Source organism: Mycothermus thermophilus (assembly GCF_041956435.1).
Source record: "Mycothermus thermophilus strain CBS 625.91 unplaced genomic scaffold VTJ04scaffold_1, whole genome shotgun sequence".
Lineage (NCBI taxonomy): Eukaryota > Fungi > Ascomycota > Sordariomycetes > Sordariales > Chaetomiaceae > Mycothermus > Mycothermus thermophilus.
Window position 1 is genome coordinate 2,808,448 of NW_027191427.1, and position 21,673 is coordinate 2,830,120.

Consider the following 21,673-nt stretch of genomic DNA (forward strand, 5'->3'; position numbering starts at 1 on the left):
CTGGCCAGGCACACAACGTCCCTCTTTAAGATCCTCATCAACCAGCCAGCGGGAGGCCTCGGCAGCCGTACCCGTTCCTCTCGTCCTTGTTGTGCTTGAGGCATGGCGTTTCATGTTTCCTTCCGCCCAGTTCACGAGCCATGCTGGCGCCACCAACGGGGAGTCTCCCTGCCCCGGGCATGTGTGTACGGCAGACAGGTAGATACAGAGGCATACATAGGTGAGGGAGATTGGTATATCTGCCTTCCAGAGATGGTGTTGTTTCTCCGCTTCTCGTTGTTGCCCCCATGAATAGGGTGCTACAGAAGCGATCTATTCTGCCTATCAATCCAGCCCAAGCCACACTCGACGACGAGATGGAGTACGGGAGTACGGGGAGCAGATATCAGACCGTGACCTGCTCACGAGCCGGGTTGTCTCGGAAGAAAGAAGCAGCAGAGCTCAGTCCAGCCACGACGCGGACAGGCCAAACTCTCATTCACCAAAACCTCAACAGCTCTCATGCGGTTTCCCGTTTCTCAAAGCAAGTCAGCCTTCCTCGAGTTCATCCGAGGCATTCGCCGTGTCCGTGACGCGGTGCCAGTCTCGGTGAAAGCCATGGCCGCCGGAAAACTACCCAGAAAAATGAAGGCCGAACTGTCAAAGTATCAAGAGCAGCAAAACTGCTGGTCGTTATGCTCATACTCCATCTGTGATGTCACACACACAATGTCATGAGGCTACCTACCTAACTACCTGGCTGACCTACATTCACTGGCTGTCAGCCATGCAGATATGCCATGTCCACCGTTTCCCGCCACCCGCTCCGGAGACAGTAAGCTACGGTGGTGGTGGTGTGGGAGGACTCGAAAGTGCCGATCTCAATGCCACACGCGCGGCATGTCAACGAGGCTGCCGTTCCGCCCTCCCAAAACTGCCTTTTCTGGCTGCTTCTGTGCCACCAGCCTTGTGCCTCGCTGCTCATGCCACACATGACGTAGGCACACCATCTTCCCGCCCCTGAATGCTCGGAAATGGAGGGAGGTGTGGATGGATGCCACCCACCATGATTCCCCGGATGGTCGTTTCTTCTGCAGTTCCAATGTGTCAAACGTGCTGCTGGCTGGCTGGCTGGCAGATCCAGATCGGTGAAAATGGTGATGCATGGTTCGATCGATCTTGTTGTCGCTGTTCGGAGACGGCTTGGCTGGCTGCTCAACTCGGTTCAAAGGCTGGAAAGCGCACATGCCGCGCAAGCAAACTTTGATGTCCTCAGGTGCTCAGACGCAGGTATTTTCTCACCTGTCCCCAAGTCGATTTCGTAGCCGGCACCTTCTCAAGTGCATCGAGGTGTCTCGATGTTGCTTCGGAGCAAACAATTCGTGAAACTGTGCCTCGAACCGAAGTTGCTGGTGGCAACACAGAGATGGGCACAACCAACGTCCGACCTCTCAACCCGGTCTGAAGCCTGGTATTGAGAAGTCCGCTGGCGCTCAGCTCCTCCTATTCACCATCCAATCCCACGTCCCTCGAAACCGCCGTAGCAATCGTCCAAAAAACCACACTTCTCACCGACACGGCCCGCCGCGGCAACCCGCCTTGCATGACAGATCATGAGAGATTCACACATGGTGCTCTGTCAACCAGCCCCCTGACCGATCTTGCGCCAGGCGTTTCCGAGATCGCGGCGGGGGGTGTGCGCAAAGCTCTGCTGCCATGTGAAGTTCCGCATCTACACTCCACGATGCGCGGCGTGGGGTGGGATGGACGGCTGCTTCGGGTGCGGTGGCTCGTCGTGTAAGCCTGACCCCTGCCCCCCGCTGAAATACAGTGCGGCGCCGTGACTCGGGCGGTGCCAAGGTCCTGGAACTCTGCCGTGCGATCGGTGAAGTGACTGCGATTCATTGGCTTGTTGGATCAAGAGGGGTGGGCGGCCTGGCTGCTGAGTGGTCAAGCCTGAGACAACAAAAAAATCTGTTGTGGTGTCTTGAAGGTCTCGATGTGTGGTTTGCGTACCCCCTGTATCCAAAGTCAATGTCAACAAACATTCGAATCCCCAAACCTGCTCTGAAGAAGACCCCGGTCAGAGACTCCGAGGAGTGCCAGAGTGTCTGTGTGAGAGGGTAGTCATCTCAGTCCATGGGGGATATGCCACCATGGGACGCCGCGTCCGAGCAGACCCCAACATGGCCGGAGCAAGGCAGAGAAAGGCAGAGGGAGTCCTTGCTCGCTCGGGAGTGGAAAAAACGAGGGTGGGAGAGTGTTTGCCAGTTCCAACGAATCACTCCGAACGTTGCGAGGAGTTCAGGACAAGAAGGCACAACTCGGACCAGCCGGATCATGAGCCCTTTTTATATCCAAATCCACAAATGTCCCACTCATCGCACCATGCACAAATCGGTAATGGTCAATCCATCAACAAACGGCCAGCTGTTCGCTGCCCAAGTCCATCTCGCTGCAGACACGCCCCGGGGAGCATGTCGAGAACCGGCGACGTTGTTTTTTGTACGAGCCCCTGCTCGAGAGAGCCAATGGAAGGCCCTATCGTCACCGAAAAACAGGGGTTCTAACTTTGTTCAGTCATTCGACCAATCAGGCCCCCCAAACCGTCCGAAAATGGGAAGTCGCCAAGACTCCCGTGTAAGTTCGACTGCCCGAGTGGGCGAGGCCGTGAGGGTCGGGGGCGAGCCTCAACGGCCGATGACCTCGAGGACCCCCAGGAGAGAAACCACCGACCCCCTCGAGCCATCCTCTCAACACCATCACCACCTCATCAACACCTCTCCTGAGTGTAAACACAAATTTTGTACGGCGCCTCGAGTCCCCACAGATCAGGCCCTCTCACAGCTTGGTGTTGCGTCTGGCCCGCCCTTGACGTGCCTCTCGACCACTTGTTTCGCTCCGTCTGGATCGCCGTCCTGTATCAGGGCTGCATACAACGCCGCAGCGTGACCATTTAGGTAGTTTTTTAGAGCCTGGAAACCGAATTCGAGCCAACCATGGTCGATATCGAGATGACGGACCGCCCCGGGACCCCGGACGGGTCCGCAGTTGACTTCTTGACCTGGAACCAAGCTGCCGGGATCCGCGACCAAGAGTCAGCCACATCCGCCTCGGCTCCTTCGTCCGATGTTGAGGACCTCTTTGACTGGGATCAGTGGGATCGGGATCATGGAGATCAGAGCACCGATGTAACCGCTCAATCCGATGCCCCCGCTGAAGACCAGACTGCTGCCACCAGTCCGCCCCCGGTCGACGCTATGGAAGATGTCGCTTCTGCAGGTGACAGTGAGGACCAGCTCATGACTGACGCTCCCTCTCCTGTCACTGGAAACCTGATCCCCGCTGTCGATCCGTCTTCTCCTCACAGAGCGTCCGTCCTGGACTTCAACCCGTCCTCGCCACCAGCCGGAGGCATGTTCCCCGAAACCCCTGTCTCGACCCCAGCCACATCCCTGGTCTCATCCCCGGCCACATCCCCTGCCTCCACAGCTCCCACGTCCACGGGCCGCACAAGACATCTCAGGGATGTGAACGAGACGAACAAAGTCCGCAAGGCGGGAGCTTGTTTGCCCTGCCGCATGGACAAGGTTGCGGTAGGTTCTCGGTTGGCTCTCCCAAGACCAGGATGCTAACTTGGCTTCGACAGTGCAATAGTCTTGGTGTTTGCCAGCGGTGCAAGGAGAAGAAGAAGCTCCCATCCGAAGCATGCATCCGGAAGTTTATGGGGCCTATGGTCTTGAGGGCTCGCAGCGGTAAGCTCTCCTCCGTTGTTGTGAATCTTCCGGACAGGAAACTAACCCTGGCGGGAACCTTGTAGAGCGTTGGGCCTCGTATGATCGATGTGAATTGGCGATTCCTCCCGCGTGGTTTGTTGGCGAGGTGAAGAAAGTGCGCGTTCATTGCTCCGGGAACCCGGACAGCCCGTTCCTCGAACTCGTGGTCCGTCAGTTTAATCACCTTGACCAGGCGGGCCCTCTCGGCCAGGCTCTCTTTGGGCCGGCCCAAAACTCACTGCCACATCAGAGCGAGATATATGCCTGGGCGGAGAGCCAATTTCTGAGAGAACCCAAGCACGGCTTTGAGGGCGCGATGGACAGCCTGCTTTACGCCTTTGTCCGGGCATCAGGACTGCAGACACCCCACTCGTCTGTCCTGTTGAACATTTGGAGAGTGAAGGTCATGCTGGGGCTTTGGGGCTGCAAGAGGCTGTACCCCCGGCATCGCGACGGGAATCCTCACGACGGAAACTTCGAGAGGGTGTTGGAATCCCTTCGTTGCGTCGCTGCTCAAATGATCTCGGAGCTGGAGTGCAAGATCGCCAAAGAGCTGGATGAGTACTGCCTGAAGAACAAGGGCGAGCTCCTCATCGAGAGATGGATTGCGCTGTGGCAGATGATACTCATCTACCGCCAATCCTTGATCTGTGTGTCCGAACGGCCAGAGGCTGATGTTGCCTCGTTGTCCAAGGAAGGTTGGTGACTTGCCAGACCCTGAAAATTATTAGCATAGACGCTAACTTCAAAACACCAGCCATGAGGAAGCACAACTTCAGGGAAGACACCAAGCAACTGTTCGACGCCACTGTCGTCACTTATGCGGGACTGTACACCACAAAAAACACCACCCTGAAAGCTCTGAAGACTTCGAAGCCGAGCTTGCCCGCATTGGAGCCGTACTTCTCAGCCGTATGGCCATACTTGCCCAAATTTCGTAAGTCGCTTTTGAATCAATTTAAAGAGATTGTGGTACTAACCATTGTTCCCAGACGAGCAAATCTCGCGTGAGAGTCTGCCGACCGACAAGCTTTTTGTCGAGCTTGTCGTCAAGAAAGAGCAGCAGGCTCTCGCTAAGTTGCCCAAGGCACTCCGGCCATAATAGCGCAGTGTCAAGCATCGGGGGCAACAAAATCGTCGGCCGTTCGAGAAAGCGCGAGCAAGTGTTGCTGGTCGACACCTTGCAGAGCGCCGGCAGAGCGCAATTATAAGAGAAGCAAAAAAACAGAGTTGGGAAATGCGGTATGACGCAACTTCCAAAATGCCTGGAGCTGAATGAAGGAAGGGATGAGGGTCATGCAATTATGAATGATGAGTTTCATGTGACACGAAGGAAAATGGCGTTGGCGGCTGTGGTTTCGGGACTGGGTGGCGGCAGGTATGTTCAATTTTGGAGGGCTGGATTCTTGATTCATGGGCTTTCTGGCTGCGGCCGTAAGGGATGGCGCAAAATTGGCTTTCAGGTTGGGTTTCTCGGTTACTGCATCAGGTTGACGACGACGGTAACCTTTTTCCCTTCATGTTTCTCTTTCTTGACGGCCTTGAAGAGGTCAACCAAACCGTTTATGTCGATCCCCATAGCAGCTTCCTTAGCGACGAAAATATCCAGATGAAGTTTGAACTTCTTGCCGCGTTCCGCGGTGGCTTGGAACCTGTGTATGCTGTGAGCGATATGACGGACCACATCAAGTTCCGCCGAGCATCCATACCTGATTCGCTTTTGGACGGTGCCCGGTGCTTTCGGCCATGCCTTTACGAGAGTCGTCAGCGCGGCTGTCACGGCTCCCGTATAGTCAGCCCAGAACGTGGCATCCGGGTCCACCGCGTCCATCAATGACCGCAGGTTCTTGTGTAACTGCTGGTCAATGGGTGCCAGGTTGGCTCCCCATCGAGCACAGAGTGTGACACCTAGGACCGCCCGAGCAAGGTGGGTCAAACCGGGATACTCGGGAACGCTGACGGCATCATGCAGAGCGGCTGAGGCGTTCAGGTCGGGATCGTCTCCCAGCCGAGTCCAGATTCCGCGAGCATATAGTTCGCCAAGCTGCAGACCAAAGACCGAGGTGGTGGCTGTCAGATCCAGGTCTGCTGGGAATGCGGAGCGTAGGGCATCGACAACCTCGGGAAGGATTGCCGAGGATACGTCGGCAGCCAACGATGGTCCGGGTCTGATGATGTCCCCCAGAATGCACAATGGGTCTGCCTCCCGGACAGGGGGAGGGAGCATCATCATCAAGGCACCCTCACGATTCCCGCCAGAACAGAAGGTGACAGAGCGAATGTGGGGTACAACGTCAATGAGGGCGTCCACCACAGCGACGATGGCTGGAAACTGGGCTCTCCGGCGCTTGGACATGCCAAAGACTTTTCCGTCGATGGACTTGTTGAGCTGCAACATATCCTTGGTGCGACGGAACAAGCGCCCGGGAACTGTGAAAGCCCCGATTGAGGGGATCGGGTAAGGATCAATCGGGTGGCTGTGTTTCAGCATGCTTCCGTATCCACGGAACCCCCCACCGCAGAGGTAGATATCAACGCCCCGAGAGTCCTTGTGCTTGTCCTTGTCCTTTGCCTCGGCCTCAAGAGACGGATACTGGGCGCACAACGCCCTGAATGACTCGTTCATGGCGCTTCGGATCTGAGAAGGATGGGCGCCTTGTGCCTTGGCGTCATCACTGCCCAGCACCTTGATCAGACGAGCAGCCCCGTAAGGCATGCTCTGCCCGGCAAGCGCAGCAGCAACCTCGGGGGCCACCCCGTCGGTCCGCGGAGCAGATTTTGCCGCATACGAGTCCAGATATGTCATCTGGACACTGCCGCCGCCGAGGTCGAGGAACAAGCCCTTGACGTCGACGAAGCCCGAACGGGCGCCGACGGCTCCAAGAAGGGTCTCGACGGCTGGAGCGAGGATGAAGACGGACAAGCCGGGGGATGCGACTCTTATAGCCTCGAGCATCGCCACAGCATTCTGGGCCTTGCGCATCGCTTCGGTTGCGAAAACCATGACCTGGCTCGCGGGAACACCGTAGTCATCGACGGCAATGGCGCGAAAGCGTGCCAAGGTCTGTGAGACCAGCCGGATGGTGTCATTCGAGAAGAGGAGCTCGGGGCCGCCCAGGGCGTCAAACAAGGAGATGGCAGCCCGCTCCCGGTAGACGCATCTCAGCAAACGGGCGTGGGGAGGCGAGAGATCGGAGATGGAGAAGCGGATGCCATTGCTTCGAGGGAGTCAGCAGCCAGACGCGTGGGTTGTCTCCGGGCACAAGACAAGCACGCAGAGCCCACGGGCGTCTTTGGAAGGACTCTCTCTGGCTTACCTTCCCATGTCAACCAAGGCATAGAGGTGGTTTTCACCTGCTGGGTCCCATCGCGGCAGTTTCTGCTCGAGATTTTCGAGCGTGACAATGTCGACAAGAGCATCGGCGGCTGCCATTTCGCAAGGGAGAAAGAGAAAGCCCAAGAAAGGGAGGACAAGATCGGGGAAAGAGAGAAAGACAGGGATCGTCAACAAGGCTCGGCGGCTGGAGCGTTGGATCGGGCAGGCAGGCGTAGCTACATGAGGTGAGGCTGTCCAAAATCTGCAACGTCAAGAGCCCAACATGCAAATTTTCTGCGGCTCTCCAATCGTCCAGGGAAAGAGACGCCGGCTGGCAGCAGAAGTGGATAGTGAGGCGTGCACTGGAGACTGGAAGGAACGTGTGCGGATACAACTGGTACCTGAGGTTTGACGTTGATGGAATGCGGCAGGTGCCGTTTGGTGGAGAGTTGATACCGCATTATCTAATCGGACGGGATTTGTTCCTAGTGGACCGGCGACGAAATGGGTCGTCTGGAAGGAGACACGTGGAAATGCACAACACAAATCTCATTTGAAAGTGTAGCCTGGCGTCGTATGTTCCATTATTTTCTTTCTAAGTTTGGATTTGACACAATATCGACACTATTTTGGCTGACGACTCGGCCCGGTCCGGTTGCAGCCGACCGCGTCAAAACCTGGGCGACTTGGGATCGCCGGACGTCCCGGCCACCTTCGGTGTGGAGACACCCCGGAAAGGTGAAGGCCCGGCTCCGGCCCCCGGTCCGCTTTGGGTTCATGGACGACCCGGACAAAGCATCAAGGACAACCGACAATAAAGCATTGTCCAAACAAAGTCCAAACAATGCATTGTTCAAACAAGCCAGAAATAAGCTTGTTCTCGGACAAAGCGCCGGACCATCTTTCAGACACCATTTGTGTCCACTGAACAAGGGAGTTCTTTTCACATCAACGTTAGCCCCTCCGTCCTCGATCTCTTTCCTTTCCCGAGTATATGTATCCCTAAGAAGGTGCTCTACAACATACACTCTCCTGATTCCATCGTCACCAACAAATCCCAAAAACACCACAGCATCGTAAAGAGAGACAAGACAGTAAGGCAGTCTGCAAAGGTAAGCAACCATGACTTTCCAACCCTTCACCACCCTGCCAACCGAGCTCATCCTGCTCATCGGCAGCCACTGCGACACCCCGACCTTGTCTCGCCTCTCTCGCTGCAACAAGCGTTTGCACGGTATCCTCTTCCGCGACCTCTGGCTAACCGGTTCCCAGCGTCCTGGTAAGCCTGCACTCTACCATGCCATCGAGTCCGGTTCCCTCTGGCTTGCGGAGCGCGCTCTGTCCCGCTACCGCGAGATCAGCCCCGCCGCCAACGGCCTCCTGGACGGCACCTCTGTCCTGTTTGACACCTTCTGCTGGGCCGGCTATCCCCGGACTATGCCCGCATCCTACCACCCGCGGTCCCCGCTCATGCATGCCATCATCTGTGAGTGGGAAGTTGACCAGCTCAGGGTCCTGGTCAAGGGCGGCTGCAGCGTCAACGTGCGCCGGCGTGGCAATTACGACCGTTTCCCGGCCCCGGGGGGTGGTTTGCACCATACCTGTGTTCTCGAGGAATGCGAGTATCACTCCAAGTGTCCGAGGAAGACGTCCACCTGGTGGCCGAGGCCGGCCAGGAACGGCTTCGTCTGCACGACGGCGCTCCATGTCGCCATTGAAGGATGTCGGACGGATGTTCTGGACTTTCTGCTCAGCGAGTGCCAGGCTGAGCGGGGCTTGCTGCAATGGCCCAACGAGGAACCGATCCCTGGCAACTGCGTCTTGCCGCTGAGTGAGTACTGCTATATCCGATGGGTGGCTAGCCGGCGGATGCGTATGCATGCCCCCACCATCAGGACTCTTGCTGCCCATGGAGTCAATGTTTGGTGGTGGGCTGACGTTGAGTTCTCATTGGCGGCCTTGCGGCAGATGGCTCCCTAACAGACATAGGTAAGTAGAAGACATCCTTCCCCCTCAATACAATGTCTTGCTTGTATTTTTTTTTTTTTTCAGTTGGTTTTTTTCCTGTATATGTGAATAGCGTTTACGCCTGAGAAGAATGATTACTTCCAAATAACTGAAAGTAGCACATTGAAACACAAGACTTGATGATTTTCCAATCATCATGTGTTGTTGAACTTGAGAAAAAGGCCGAGTCGTCCACTGGAAACACAAATATGGATCCCTCAGATAGATTGTAAGCAAGTGTTTGTTTACCCCCCTAGAATCGATCGTGTTTATTATGGCTCAATTGGTCCAGTGTTGTTGACAGATGAAAACCGGTTCTTTGATCGTCATGTCTTGTCCAACCTAACAAGGGGACGAAGCTGACCACCGGGAATTCCGTTTTGGGACAATATTGCACACCTGTACCATACCGTAACATATCCCTCACATCAACAGGCTTGAACACATGCTTAAAGTTGGCAGATATTGAAAGTTTATATGGGTGGTGGTCTCAGACTGTGCCTCTGAATCCACCCACCGGTCCAGTGACCACGCAGCCCACACCAACATCTTCGCCGTCGAGCGTCAAGAGTGTGGGGGAGGAGGGGATTACCACAGGTCATGATGGGCTGAATAGGCGCAAGATGCGATGCAACTCGGCTACATGAGGGCATCTGTGTATGTGTCCCGGTTCCAATGCAGTTCGACTCCATCAATTCACCCTAATGAACGACGGGACCGGCCTCCACCGCTGCTCCGCCATGTTGTGTTTCGTAGATGCAGGAGCTCCCGTCCATGTGTGCGGAGGAGCACGACATTCGGTATGTACCTCCCTGACCGAGGGTACCTAGGTAAACAACAACAAAACATCGCGGTCACTTTCGATCGATGTCCAGGTGCTCATCAGTGGTTCCTGAACGATCTGATTGTTCAAGAGAAATATCCCCGAGGTTTCCCTTCCTTTGATCCTATCCTCGAGCTGACCATCATGAGGCTGTCGAATACTCCGTCCGTACTCCGTAGTGCACGTGGTTCTCGGCCTGAGCGGCGTCATTGAGAGTGTTGGGACAAGCTGGCCCAATCGAGGAGGGGCAGTGCAGCGGGCAAGGATGCAAGGAGCTGGGGCTGGAACGAAACGGTCGTGTTTGGTTGGACAAAAACCACTTAAGCCAGCCCCACAATGACGCGTTGCAGACGCGAAAAAACGCGTTCCTGATCCGTCGTATCACCCTTGTCCAGGTCCCCGGTTCCAAAAAGCCCCTCCCTCAACCGAGCCCTGTCCGTTCCATCCAGATTTCCCCTCTTCCTCCCTCCCGCCGGTCCTTTTTTTTTCCTACACTCGGGAGGTGTGTGCAATGTTTTGATGTTTTGACAGTCGGTCCCGACATTTGTTGCTCAACATGGCTCATTGGTAGAGGAAGCTGGACTTGAAGGACAAGGGAATACGGGTGATATTGGGAACAATCAATTTGGACTGCATAGGTTGGATTTCGCAACGTCCAGCTGTTCGTGCTGGCGGATGCGACCTGCTTGGATTGGACAGAATCCTCGAATTTCGATTCGCCTGTGCGAAAAAAAAAGCTGCAGGTCGCTTCTTCCTCTTCTTCCTCTTCCAGTTTTTTTTTCCTGCGCGTCGCGGATGGACCCCCAGCCTCTTGATTTTCGCGCGCCCGACGTTTGACGCGATGCAGGTGCATCGATTCGACAACAGGACGCAGGCCAAGATTGCTAGCTTTCCTGTGCGACGCGTGTTCTGTTTCGCGGCACGGGGCTCGCGTCTTCCCCGCGCCAGGCTCGCACAGGTCAGGTCAGGTCAGGTCAGGTCAGGACGCTGTCTCAAGCCGACCGTTGAGAGTCCGCTTGGATGGCACGCCGTTGAAGCGGCTCTGGCTGACACTCCATCATGTATGTTCATACATACCTCTCTACCTGCAAAAAATTACTACGCTCGGTACACTTGGGCCACAACCTGTTCTCTCCAATTCCTCCTCGACGCACAATGACGATGGAGGGGTAAAAGGATTCCTCATGTGGATGGCGCGTGTGCCCACAACCACCGTGGTTAGCTTCTTGTCTGGTCAAACGCCGGTGGCTTTCCTCGGACCCCAGTCCGTCGGGAATTTTGCGATTCTCGATTTTGCCCCCCTTTGACACACACAAGGCGCGATAGCCAGTCAGCCCATCAGTGAGTTGTCCAACCTCTCCATCGTTGCCGGGCCGAGCCTCCTATGTCTTCAGGGGATGTTCTGCCATCAGCCCACGCCTTGGACAATCAGCGAGCCCACGACAGCTTGCAGCATCCTTTTGATGTTGGGGTTCCATGCAGTGTGTGTAGCGAGAAAGATCCACTTTTTTGCAAGCTGGATAAAACTGGGCGGAAGCTGGAAAACAAGGGCCGTCCGCATAGACGTCCGCTTTCCATCCACGGCTCTGGCGAATCCGCTCGAGTCAGGCACGCCCACATGGTTTTCGGGTTTGCGACTGGTGGGCTGATGAATCCGCGGCGTGTTCAGGGCAGTGGGGTGCGAAAGGTGAAGCCAGAGAGCTTCAACAGCTTTCAGAAAGACGTATTGCGGGCCTGGAACCCTCTTCAGGTCCGCTGTGTCCATTCTGTCTCCTCTGTGATACCTGATTATCCGCTTGTGAATGGAGACGGTGCAATCTGCAGCTGGTGGCGGCATGCCATGAGGTGTCGGCTGTGGAAGGGAGTGGTGCAGCAGTTGGAAGCAGCAGAAAGCAGCAGCAGCAGCAGAAAGCAGGGGCACCCACCAGCACCAGCAGCAACAGCACAGCACAGCAGAGAAGCAGAAGCAGAAGAACCCAAAGCAGAAGCATGAGCGGCCAGAGAGCGTGCAGAGCGCGCCGTCCCCCCTGCGACCTGACCCACATCCGCTGGACACACACACCCCAGACCGCCGGGCCCTGGACGGTCCTCTTGGACTGCTTGGGCCTGCGAGCTGGACTGGACCCTGCTGCTCCCGCCCCCTTCTCGCATGCGCCGTCCGGCTCCCGCCCCCCAAAATACCCCCCCATCTTCCCGCCGTCGATCCCGTTCCGGCTCCTCCTCTCCTTTCCATCCTCACCCCTTCTTTCTCCCCCCAGCGCAGTCATTCATTTGGCGACGACTCGGTCAACTACCAGTCGCCCTCGGCGCAGGGTCTCAGGTGTTTGTTTTCGCCATTCCGACGACGACCACCTCGGACTCGCGACCAGCAATCGCGCAGCCAAATGCGCTAACTAACCAACGACCCGACAGCGCTGCGCTCTTACACTAGTAATAATCGGTTTCTCCCGACCACCGTCTGGACAACCGTGTGTCATTGTCTCGCTCCATTTCCTTGTCACGACTCGAACTCCTCACGGACTACAGCCTCGACGATTTAGCGACGAATTTCCTTTTTTCTGTGTTTTTTCGCTGAGCAACGAACGACGTTTGGACAAGAGTACACCCAAAAATTACACAGCGACGAGACGCATAATCGCAAACGGCAATCGGACAGCGTCTTGCAACCTACATATACCGTACACGATCAAACGACACCAGCCATCCGATTTTGTGTTCCCAAAACACGATCGCGTACCCGTCGCTTCAACCCCACGTCCGGCGCAAACCTGTAATCACGACTCCAGAGCTAATCGCCACCTGCAATTCGAACAAACTCGTTGCGCGCCGAAGCTGTTGTTAGCGTTGTGTTTCGGAATTGTCTCCGCAAATAGCTCGGCCGACTCTCTCCTTGATGACGTCCCGGATTTATTCCAATTAGAACCGGCACCATGGATCAGCATTCCGGTCCCGCGACTCTGCTGCGGGGCTTCGAGTTCCCCGATCGCGATGCGCTCAAGACTCCCGAACCATTCGCCAAGGACGATACCCAAATCCCGTCGCCTCCGCGACCGCGCCTGAGGTTGAGGAGGCGCGTCGCCTCCCAGCTCACTGCGCCAACCCAGCAGTTCCTGGCCTCGGTCGCGGCCGCCGACATCCCGATACCGAGCATTGAGGAGCCTGAAATCACACCCGACGACTACGACAGCGGCCGCTGCCCATTCCCTGAGTTCCGCGACGACACTGAGGAGGACCTGAGGTATCTCCGGCCGCGGGGCAGGGGTCCTGCCGCGCCCAAGACACCAGTCCCAGAGCTCCCCGAGTCGCTGCCCAAGTCGCGGTATCCGGACTGGACCATCAATTCTGTTAGCAGTGTCGAATCAACTCCTGAGCCGGATTACGAATCCAGCCGGCCATCTACCGCTAGGTCAACGCTCACCAGCGCGTCTCTCTTCAGCCGCTTTTCTCAGCCGTCCGAGGACGATGAGGAAGACGACGTGGCAGAGGACAAGAAGGAGTGTTTCCCTGCTCTGGAAGATCATACAGCAACCCAAGATGACGACCGCGCCGCGAATCCTCGGAGCAAGGCGAGGAAAGCTCCGTGGACCAAGGCGATGAGTGACCACCTGTGGTCGACCTTCATGCTTTACCTGCAAGATCCCAAGGTGACTCCCTTCCGCATGGGCAAGAATGGCATTCCTCCGCAAGGCGTGTGCAATCGCGTTGCGCGCGAGGCCAAGAGGAGTTGGAAGGGCTCCAAGGCCTTGTCGCGAGTCGCCAAGTCGGAAGAAGGCAAGAAGAGCGGGAGCGCCACCCCGACCGCCGATAGCTCGGGCACCTTTATTCAGTGGCCGCACACTTGCGCAGCGACCCGCGCCCATCTCCGGGAGCTCTGCCGGCTGAGGGCCAACTCGCGGGCGAACAACCGCTTTGCGGGTCCTAGCACCACGCCCTTCTCTCAAGCTGCGGCTCGCCATTGGAACCGCCGCTCGACGCCTGCTCGCTCGTCGATGCCCTTCACCACTCAAGACATGTCCCTCTCGCTGGTCATGAGCACGGCAGAAAGCATGCAGCCCAACGGGCCTCTCGCTCAGCTCGCAAAGGCCCCCTCGACTCCCGAGCCAGCGTCCGCGCCAGCTCCTGCTCCATCTGCGCCTGCGCCTGCGCCTACTGAGCCTGCCCGGCCCTCTAACGTCCTGGCCGATCCCGCGCTTAGCACGATTGCTCCTGAAGGCGAGCCGTCCTTTGCCGAGCGTCGCCGCCTCGGCTCTCCCTTCACGGCAAACAGCTACGGCCCTAGCTCTTCCGGCTCTCTGGCAGCCGTGCTCGGCCTGACAGGGCCTATGCCTCGTCGGCAGACGCAGACGGTCGGCCCCCGGCGGACGCTTCAATCACCGGTTCGCCTCAGCCGCGCCGGCACGCAGAAGCGGCGGCACACCCAGTCTGGTGTCCCGCGCAAGCGTCCGAGCATCGGCTCCGACCTGTGGCTCGATCCCAACTTCCTCGCGGCCACCGCTGCCTCTGCGACTCTGTCGCGCGAGACCGCATCGTCAGACCGGCCCGAAGGCGCGCTCTTCGTCCCCAAGATGCCGTCGGTTCCAACCCTCAGCTCATCCACCAGCATGCCCAACGTCGGCGGCAGCAGCAGCAGCAGCAACAACAACAACCGCCGGGACGACTCGGCCCTCCAACCCCCGCCGCGCCTCGGCTCGCCCTTCATGGCGGAGAGCTCGAGCTTCAGCTTCCCTCACCGCGTGCACCGCTCGCACCAGGCCGGCAGCATCGACCTCGGCGTCCTTGGCAGGCCGTTCGCCATGCACGCGGAAGACCGCCAGAGCGGCCTGCCCCCGCCGCCGTCGCGCAACGCCAGCCTCGCCGACCGCTTGGCGTACATTGACCAGCGCCTGAAGGAGCTGCGCCAGCGGGAGAGGGGGGAGGTTCGCCGCCGGTCTGAGTCTCCTTTCTGAACAGAGCCTTTGACATGACGAGCTGAACATGACGGTGAGAGCACAAAACGATTATGACGACGAAAACCCTATGAACCCCTTATGACACATGACAAAAACAACATTGACGACAATGACGACGACGACGACGATATGACCGCCGTTCGCTCCACCACCCCGCTACTCTCCTCTCTTACTCTCACCCCTTCCATCATAGCACGTATCCCCTGGACTTTGCGTCCGTAGGGTGCCGTTCGCTTCTGCTGTACACACTTCTCTCCCGCGGCCCACTGCTATTCTGAGCCGTGGGCGCCTCTTTTTTTGTTTCTTTGGGTCTCTACGACGGCGTCGATGATGATGATAACTACGGCATACAACCACGGTTTTTCTTTTATTTATGAATTGCTACGTCAAAACAACACGACACGGACGGGAGGCAACTTTGTTTTCTTGTCTTTTTTGGACGGACGGACGGATGGATGGATGGATGGGTGGGTGGACGCAACGATGACGACGACGTTTTGATGACCGACTATTTTTCGTGGATGGAAATACCCCCGTTGGTGGATTGGGCATATATCATCTTCCATGATTTTTGGAGCCTTGTTCATATCATCACGGTGGGCGTCTGATGTTTTTTTGGAGGGGTCTTGTTTGAACTTTCTTGGTGGGTACCGCATTTGCCAGGTGTGGAGGGAAAATTGGCGTTTTTTTGCTGTTGTTTTGGATGCGTCCTTCTCACGGCGTTCCGCTCACTCGCTCATTCAACACATACACTCAACGAACTCTGATACCCACCCTCAGTCTCTCACTATCTTTATCGACTTTTCATTTTTTGGACGGACGGCTTGATGACGAAAACAAAAACACAAAAAGGTATTACGACTGAAATGAATGACGGGGAATGGAACGACAGACCCAACACCTCTCACGACGGATCGCATCATGGATCATCATCTCTTTCTTTTCTTGTTTCTCAACTTTTTTTCCTTGGACTCGGCAACCTCGGGTAACCAGGTGCTTGGATTGTTTAGTCACCTTCGTTTTTGGCACCAACATCTCCGAAAACGCCACCATACACCTTTGTCTCTGCTTACATGAGACAGGTGGGCGTGTAATCTGGTTGGGCCTGTTTATTCATATATTTATCATATTTTTTAGCTGTCTAGTCAGCTGGCCACTTGGTTAGCACGCCCCGCGGACATCCGTGGGGTAATGAATATAGAGGAGTTGGCCCTTGAACCTTGTGTCTCGGAGGAACTAATATGAACGATTGCGTGTGTTGTGAATGTGGGACGCGATGATGTGATGATGGAGAGCTGCTCGGCACTTCGGGGGCGTAGATAGCCCCGAGAATGTCGAGAAAGTATCGGAGGACCTTTCAGGCTTCGGAGTTTGGGGTGTTTTGGATGGCTTTGTAGACCACATGATATTCGAGGACGACCATCGACAAGAGTTTATTACCTTGCATATATCTCCTCAATCTCAGAGCTAAGGAAGGGGTGCAGATGGTTGTGTACGCCGCACCATGTGCCTCATACTACCTAGACAATGCCCGGTCACAAGTTCCTGTCAGCTTCGGTCCCCCACACAGACCGAGAACACATTTCGGTAGGCATCATCATCATCATCACCATCATGATCCAAGAGTCGACGCGCTCGAAGGAGGCTGTGTGGCGGTCGAGCTATGGGAAGAGCAGCACAGGTCTCACGTCGGACACACAGTCCATACCTGTATGTCGTACGACTATGACTGGACGTGATCCCAAAGCGGAGCTGGGGCTGGTTTACAGAATACAACCTAAGTACCTTACCTAAGTAGTTGCATACCAACGTGGACAACATCAATGTCATTGAAAAGTGAGTGTCATGAATGACGAAGCTGTCTGGAACTTGAGAGCTTTTATCTACTTGACAGCAAGTCACCCAAGTCGGCCGGCCAGCTACTACTGCTATAGACCTCGGCTTAGTAAGACTACCAACTAGGCTCTTGCATGACGGTGGTGAAGCAATTGGTCCGGCCTTTGTTTCCGCGGGATATAAGCTTGACCCATAATGTTTGGTCCTGATTGTCTCACCCTCGAAACCGGATATCAACAGAGCCCGAGGTCAGTATTCCGTAGGAGCAGACGTTTCGGTATCGAGGTAGTAGTGGGTAAAAGGACAGAAGAGTGAAAACTGCTTGGATACCTAGCTCCTTGGAATAGGTAGGCAGATAAGAGAACCCTTCTGTCCAACAAAGCCTGTTCGACAGATCATGCCATTGTTTCCACCTTAGAGACCTTATTCTCCTCCAATGTTTCAAGCTTCTCGAGGATTCTACACAGCAAACAAGCCTTTTTTTCCCCTGGAGGACAACCCAAAATAAGGCTGGGGACCGTCATGTCAGACTTCGTTGATATCTGGGTCTCGTCCTTCAACGGTCATCGTCTCGTCTGATGAAGCCAGTTCCAGGTAGCATTGACCGGAGCAGGCCAATGGATTTCCACGCTCTAAACAGGTTAAAGTTTAGGTCTCGTTTCAAGCCGTGGTCCACGACCCAGCGACCCGGCAGGCGGCTTGAGCCGCTCGCTGTCTGGAGTGGAGAGGAGCGAACATATGCCTGAGTCCTGCGTGGTGTTGTGTGTCCGTGGTGGTGTTGGTGGCTGAGGTGTTGGTGGCTTTCATGTTCACTTGTTGGCCTTCTTCAATGTCCGGACGACCTCAACAGCGATGATGATCTTGGATGTTAAAAAGAGGTTATCAGTCACTGCCTCGCGTTGGCGCCCACGTGCTTGCAGACTGCGCCTGTTGATCTCAACTTCTCGACCAACCTTCGTCCATGTCTCGGCAATACCCGCTGGTCGAAGCACATGGCAGACAGCATTCACCAAAACACAATTCCGTCCTGCTCCACTGTCGGACGTCGCTCGGAAGAGCTTAAATCGACCCACTTGGTAACAGCAGTCGGACGATGGGGTTTTTGAATGTGTCTCCTGCGAGGCAAACGCTAGGATGTGATGGGCCTGAAATGTTTCGTCCGTGACGGGGGAGAAGACGTCGGCTCGGAGCTGCAGCTTGCCGAGACGAGGGAGCTGCACCAGGACCGCCAAGACGACGTTAGCCAGGGCTGCGTCTCTGATTGGCCTGCTGCCCCAGGCTGATTACCTAAAGAAGCCTAGCGTCTCCCGCCTCTCCGTCACAGCACACTTCAATGGTGCGAGTCCCGGCTCTTAAGCGCTGGGAAAAGTCTTGGCTTCCCATCTGCAACGAGCCTCTAGGTCCCGCTATTCTTAGCTCCAGCGCTCCGACACACAAAACCTCGCTGCTGCCGCTGCCGCCCGCGATGGACGTGGCCTTGACGTCTCTCCTGTATGTAGTAGTACTCTGTACTCCATGGAATAGACATTCCCTCTGGAGCTCCAAGAGCTGTTGTTTTCTCTGCAATTTTCGACAGTGGACCAGCGTTGCGCTGTCCACATCTAATCCACCTTTGCGATCCCACGCTGTCGCCCGACGAAAGACGCGACCCCTGCCCAATTCGAAACACCAAGAGTCGCCTCGGAGCCCCTCGCCGTCAAAGCGTCTCTAACACGCCTCGTCTCAACAACCCCCCCTTTGCGCCGCCCGAGAACAGGGTGAACGCCGGTTTTGACACAGTCCTGCCAGCCGCGAAACCGGATCGCACGTCTGATCTACCAGCATCTTCCCTCCGTCTGGGAGTCGCCGCTGACCACATCGCACCACGAGATTCTCGCTGCTGGGCCGGGAGAGCAAACGCTTTTGGGAATCAAAGGACGGTTGGATCCTGCGGGGGGCTTTGTTTATCCCCAACTTCAAGAAAGTTTCAAGCGACGGGTCGACCCTCTTTCTCTCTGATCTGATCTGGGGCCCAAGTTCGACCATCTCAACCAAGGACCAGCACCAAAGCAGCAGACCCTAGTTAGAACGAAGGGGTGGGTGCCGGCCTGCCGTTGCATCCTTCTTTTCTTCGCCTGCGTCCAAGTTGCGGTTCTCCCGGACAGCAACCCGTGTTACATCGTCCGATCGCTAGCCGCTCGGCCTTGTTCCGTCTAGGGGGAAACTCCATCCCCCGTCTCTTATGACCTACCGTTTCGCCGCCGCCGCACATCATCTTGACCCTCTCAACCTCTTTCCTCTCTCTTTCCCCCTCCTCCACCCTCCTCTCCTTTGACTTGGCGAGGCAGACACTTTCGAGACCTCGTTTCCACCGAGCGCCTCTCGTCCTTGTCATTCCTTTCACTTCAGCTGGCTGGCTCAGACCATTCTTTTGACGTCTTCTTTTTCTCTTCTTGTTCGCCGGCTTCGAGCTCCGACCGAGTCTTTCGTAACGTCGCGCCGAGTCCAGGTTTACTTTTACGATATACAGCTTTTTGGGTGTTGATTTTTTGGGAAAACTGCGACTCGATAAACCTTAATACCGACTGTGAGGTTCTGGAGGTTGGACGTTGGATATCCGTCGTCAAGTTACCTTCGCCATCGCCGCCGAGCCCATCAATCGCTTCGAAGAGTCGACAGTCCCTTCCGTCGCGGGTCGACATTGTCTGGATTTATTTCACGTGTGGGAATCTAAAGGAATAAGAGGGGGAACTAGTTGGCAAGATGTCGTGGATCACGCTGTTGAAAAAGCAATTCACTCCCCAGAAGCTCATCTTCCATACCCTCTTCTGGGGACTTCACTGGGGGTTGTTTGCCTATGGATGGTGAGTGCCCCTGGGGATTTGGACGGCCTGTTCGATTGGGAGAAAGGGACCTGGCTCAAGAGCGGTGGCTGACAACAACACGAACAGGATCAAGCAGAAGAATGACCCGCGCCTGGCGCCTCTCAACCTGCTCCAGTACTCGGTGTGGATTTCTCGTGGTGCTGGGTTGGTGTTGAGCGTTGACTGCATGCTCATTCTCCTCCCCGTCTGCCGGACGATAATGAGATGGATCCGTCCCAAGATCAGGTGGCTTCCGCTTGACGAGAACCTTTGGATGCACCGCCAGCTCGCCTATGCCACGCTGCTCTTCTCCATCATCCATACCGCTGGTCACTACGTCAAGTACGTCCTAGCCTTGGCAAATACTCATCTCGAGCCCTTTTGCTAACATTCTCGCAGCTTCTACAATGTCGAGAAGTCGCAGGTCCGCAAGGTCACCGCGCTGCAGATCCACTACGTCCAGCCCGGTGGCATCACGGGTCACGTCATGCTGCTCTGCATGCTCCTGATGTACACGACGGCCCACCACCGCATCCGCCAGCAGTGCTTCGAGGCCTTCTGGTACACCCACCACCTCTTCATCCCCTTCTTCCTGGCTCTGTACACCCACGCCCTTGGTTGCTTCGTGCGCGACACTGTTGAGGCCCCTTCGCCGTTTGCCGGCAAGGAGTTCTGGGACCACTGCCTCGGTTATCTCGGCTGGCGCTGGGAGCTCTGGACTGGCGGTTTCTACCTTCTCGAGCGTCTCTACCGCGAGGTTCGCGCCCTGCGTGAGACCAAGATCACTCGTGTCGTTAGGCATCCTTATGGTAAGTTCTCCAACAGCAAGATGCGCCAGTATCTGGGAATTGCCAACTAACATCCTACCCAGACGTCGTCGAGATCCAGTTCCAGAAGCCTTCCTTCAAGTACAAGCCTGGCCAGTGGCTCTTCCTCCAGGTGCCCGAGATCTCCAAGTACCAATGGCACCCTTTCACCATCACCTCGTGCCCCCAGGACCCGTACGTGTCGGTCCACATCCGTCAGGTCGGCGACTTCACCAAGGCCCTCGGCAACCGCGTCGGTGCCGGTCCTGCCCAGAGCAAGCTCTACGACAACATCGACCCCATGGGCATGTACGATGTCGCGCTCAAGAACGGCCAGGACATGCCCGCTCTCCGCATCGACGGCCCCTACGGTGCTCCCGCTGAGGACGTGTTCGAGAACGAGATCGCCGTGCTGATCGGTACCGGTATCGGCGTCACCCCCTGGGCGTCCATCCTCAAGAACATTTGGCACCTGCGCAACAGCCCCAACCCACCCACGCGCCTGCGCCGTGTCGAGTTCATCTGGGTGTGCAAGGACACAACGTCGTTCGAGTGGTTCCAGGCCCTGCTGTCGTCGCTGGAGCAGCAGTCGAGCGAGGCGGCGCGAATCCCCGGCAGCAGCGGCGTCGAGTTCCTGCGGATCCACACGTACCTGACGCAGAAGCTGGACGTGGACACGGCGCAAAACATTGTGCTCAACTCGGTCGGCACCGACGTGGACCCGCTCACGGAGCTCAAGTCGCGCACCAACTTTGGCCGCCCCAACTTCCTCAAGATCTTCACGTCGATGCGCGACGGCATCATCGACCGCACGTACCTCAACGGCCTGGAGACCAACGTGCGCACGACGGTCGGCGTTTACTTCTGCGGTCCGTCTGCTGCTGGTAAGTTTTTTTTTGTGTCCCGAATCACTTCTTAGAAGGAAAAATGGTGCTAACATTGTTCTCTACCAGCCCGCGACATCAAGAAGGCTTGCAAGCAGGCGACCACGCGCGAGGTCAACTTCCGCTTCTGGAAAGAACACTTTTAATTTGTACATACCATTCTCGATCGATAATCAAAGAGAATTCTCGCACGCGTCGTCGCCTCAGATGCTACCCACCATCATCATCACCAAGCCATGCAGCCAAACCGGACATACGTCGTGGTTGTTTCGTTGGTCAGCCATGGGGAAGGGGCAAAGTTTTCCTCGCATCTATTTCTTGTCTCTACTTCCATTTCGGATGTTGGTTTTCGTTTTATGGAAGGAAATGTTGGGAGGAAAAATACCTGGGCAAGGAAGAAGGGGAGAGGGAGAAAGGGGATTCTTATTTCCGTTTTGGATACCACCAACATCAT

General features: G+C 56.2%; 7 protein-coding genes across 7 annotated transcripts; 5 read left to right on the plus strand and 2 right to left on the minus strand.

Annotated features, from left to right (window-relative positions):
- Nucleotides 1-2,978: 2,978 nt before the first annotated feature.
- On the plus strand, nucleotides 2,979-4,857 carry VTJ04DRAFT_1048 (uncharacterized protein; the record flags this gene model as incomplete). Its single annotated transcript, XM_069358223.1, has 5 exons — nucleotides 2,979-3,575; nucleotides 3,629-3,734; nucleotides 3,800-4,453; nucleotides 4,513-4,692; nucleotides 4,748-4,857. 5 exons carry the CDS (start codon nucleotides 2,979-2,981, stop codon nucleotides 4,855-4,857), a joined length of 1,647 nt encoding a protein of 548 aa, XP_069223657.1.
- A 375-nt stretch (nucleotides 4,858-5,232) lies between these two features.
- Nucleotides 5,233-7,188, minus strand: VTJ04DRAFT_1049 (uncharacterized protein; the record flags this gene model as incomplete). Its single annotated transcript, XM_069358234.1, has 3 exons — nucleotides 5,233-5,407; nucleotides 5,465-6,973; nucleotides 7,073-7,188. The coding sequence occupies 3 exons, from the start codon at nucleotides 7,186-7,188 to the stop codon at nucleotides 5,233-5,235; spliced, it is 1,800 nt and encodes a 599-aa protein (XP_069223658.1).
- A 1,005-nt stretch (nucleotides 7,189-8,193) lies between these two features.
- VTJ04DRAFT_1050 (uncharacterized protein) lies at nucleotides 8,194-9,051 on the plus strand (the record flags this gene model as incomplete). The annotated part of the gene is made up of 1 exon (XM_069358246.1): nucleotides 8,194-9,051. One exon carries the CDS (start codon nucleotides 8,194-8,196, stop codon nucleotides 9,049-9,051), a length of 858 nt encoding a protein of 285 aa, XP_069223659.1.
- Nucleotides 9,052-12,831: 3,780 nt separating this feature from the next.
- On the plus strand, nucleotides 12,832-14,847 carry VTJ04DRAFT_1051 (uncharacterized protein; the record flags this gene model as incomplete). The annotated part of the gene is made up of 1 exon (XM_069358257.1): nucleotides 12,832-14,847. The coding sequence occupies one exon, from the start codon at nucleotides 12,832-12,834 to the stop codon at nucleotides 14,845-14,847; it is 2,016 nt and encodes a 671-aa protein (XP_069223660.1).
- Nucleotides 14,848-14,915: 68 nt separating this feature from the next.
- VTJ04DRAFT_1052 (uncharacterized protein) lies at nucleotides 14,916-15,903 on the minus strand (the record flags this gene model as incomplete). The annotated part of the gene is made up of 3 exons (XM_069358268.1): nucleotides 14,916-15,119; nucleotides 15,258-15,577; nucleotides 15,759-15,903. 3 exons carry the CDS (start codon nucleotides 15,901-15,903, stop codon nucleotides 14,916-14,918), a joined length of 669 nt encoding a protein of 222 aa, XP_069223661.1.
- Nucleotides 15,904-18,019: 2,116 nt separating this feature from the next.
- On the plus strand, nucleotides 18,020-19,407 carry VTJ04DRAFT_1053 (uncharacterized protein; the record flags this gene model as incomplete). The annotated part of the gene is made up of 4 exons (XM_069358279.1): nucleotides 18,020-18,177; nucleotides 18,263-18,605; nucleotides 18,703-18,871; nucleotides 19,010-19,407. 4 exons carry the CDS (start codon nucleotides 18,020-18,022, stop codon nucleotides 19,405-19,407), a joined length of 1,068 nt encoding a protein of 355 aa, XP_069223662.1.
- A 21-nt stretch (nucleotides 19,408-19,428) lies between these two features.
- Nucleotides 19,429-21,365, plus strand: VTJ04DRAFT_1054 (uncharacterized protein; the record flags this gene model as incomplete). Its single annotated transcript, XM_069358290.1, has 5 exons — nucleotides 19,429-19,529; nucleotides 19,617-19,871; nucleotides 19,929-20,338; nucleotides 20,401-21,219; nucleotides 21,289-21,365. 5 exons carry the CDS (start codon nucleotides 19,429-19,431, stop codon nucleotides 21,363-21,365), a joined length of 1,662 nt encoding a protein of 553 aa, XP_069223663.1.
- Nucleotides 21,366-21,673: the final 308 nt, after the last annotated feature.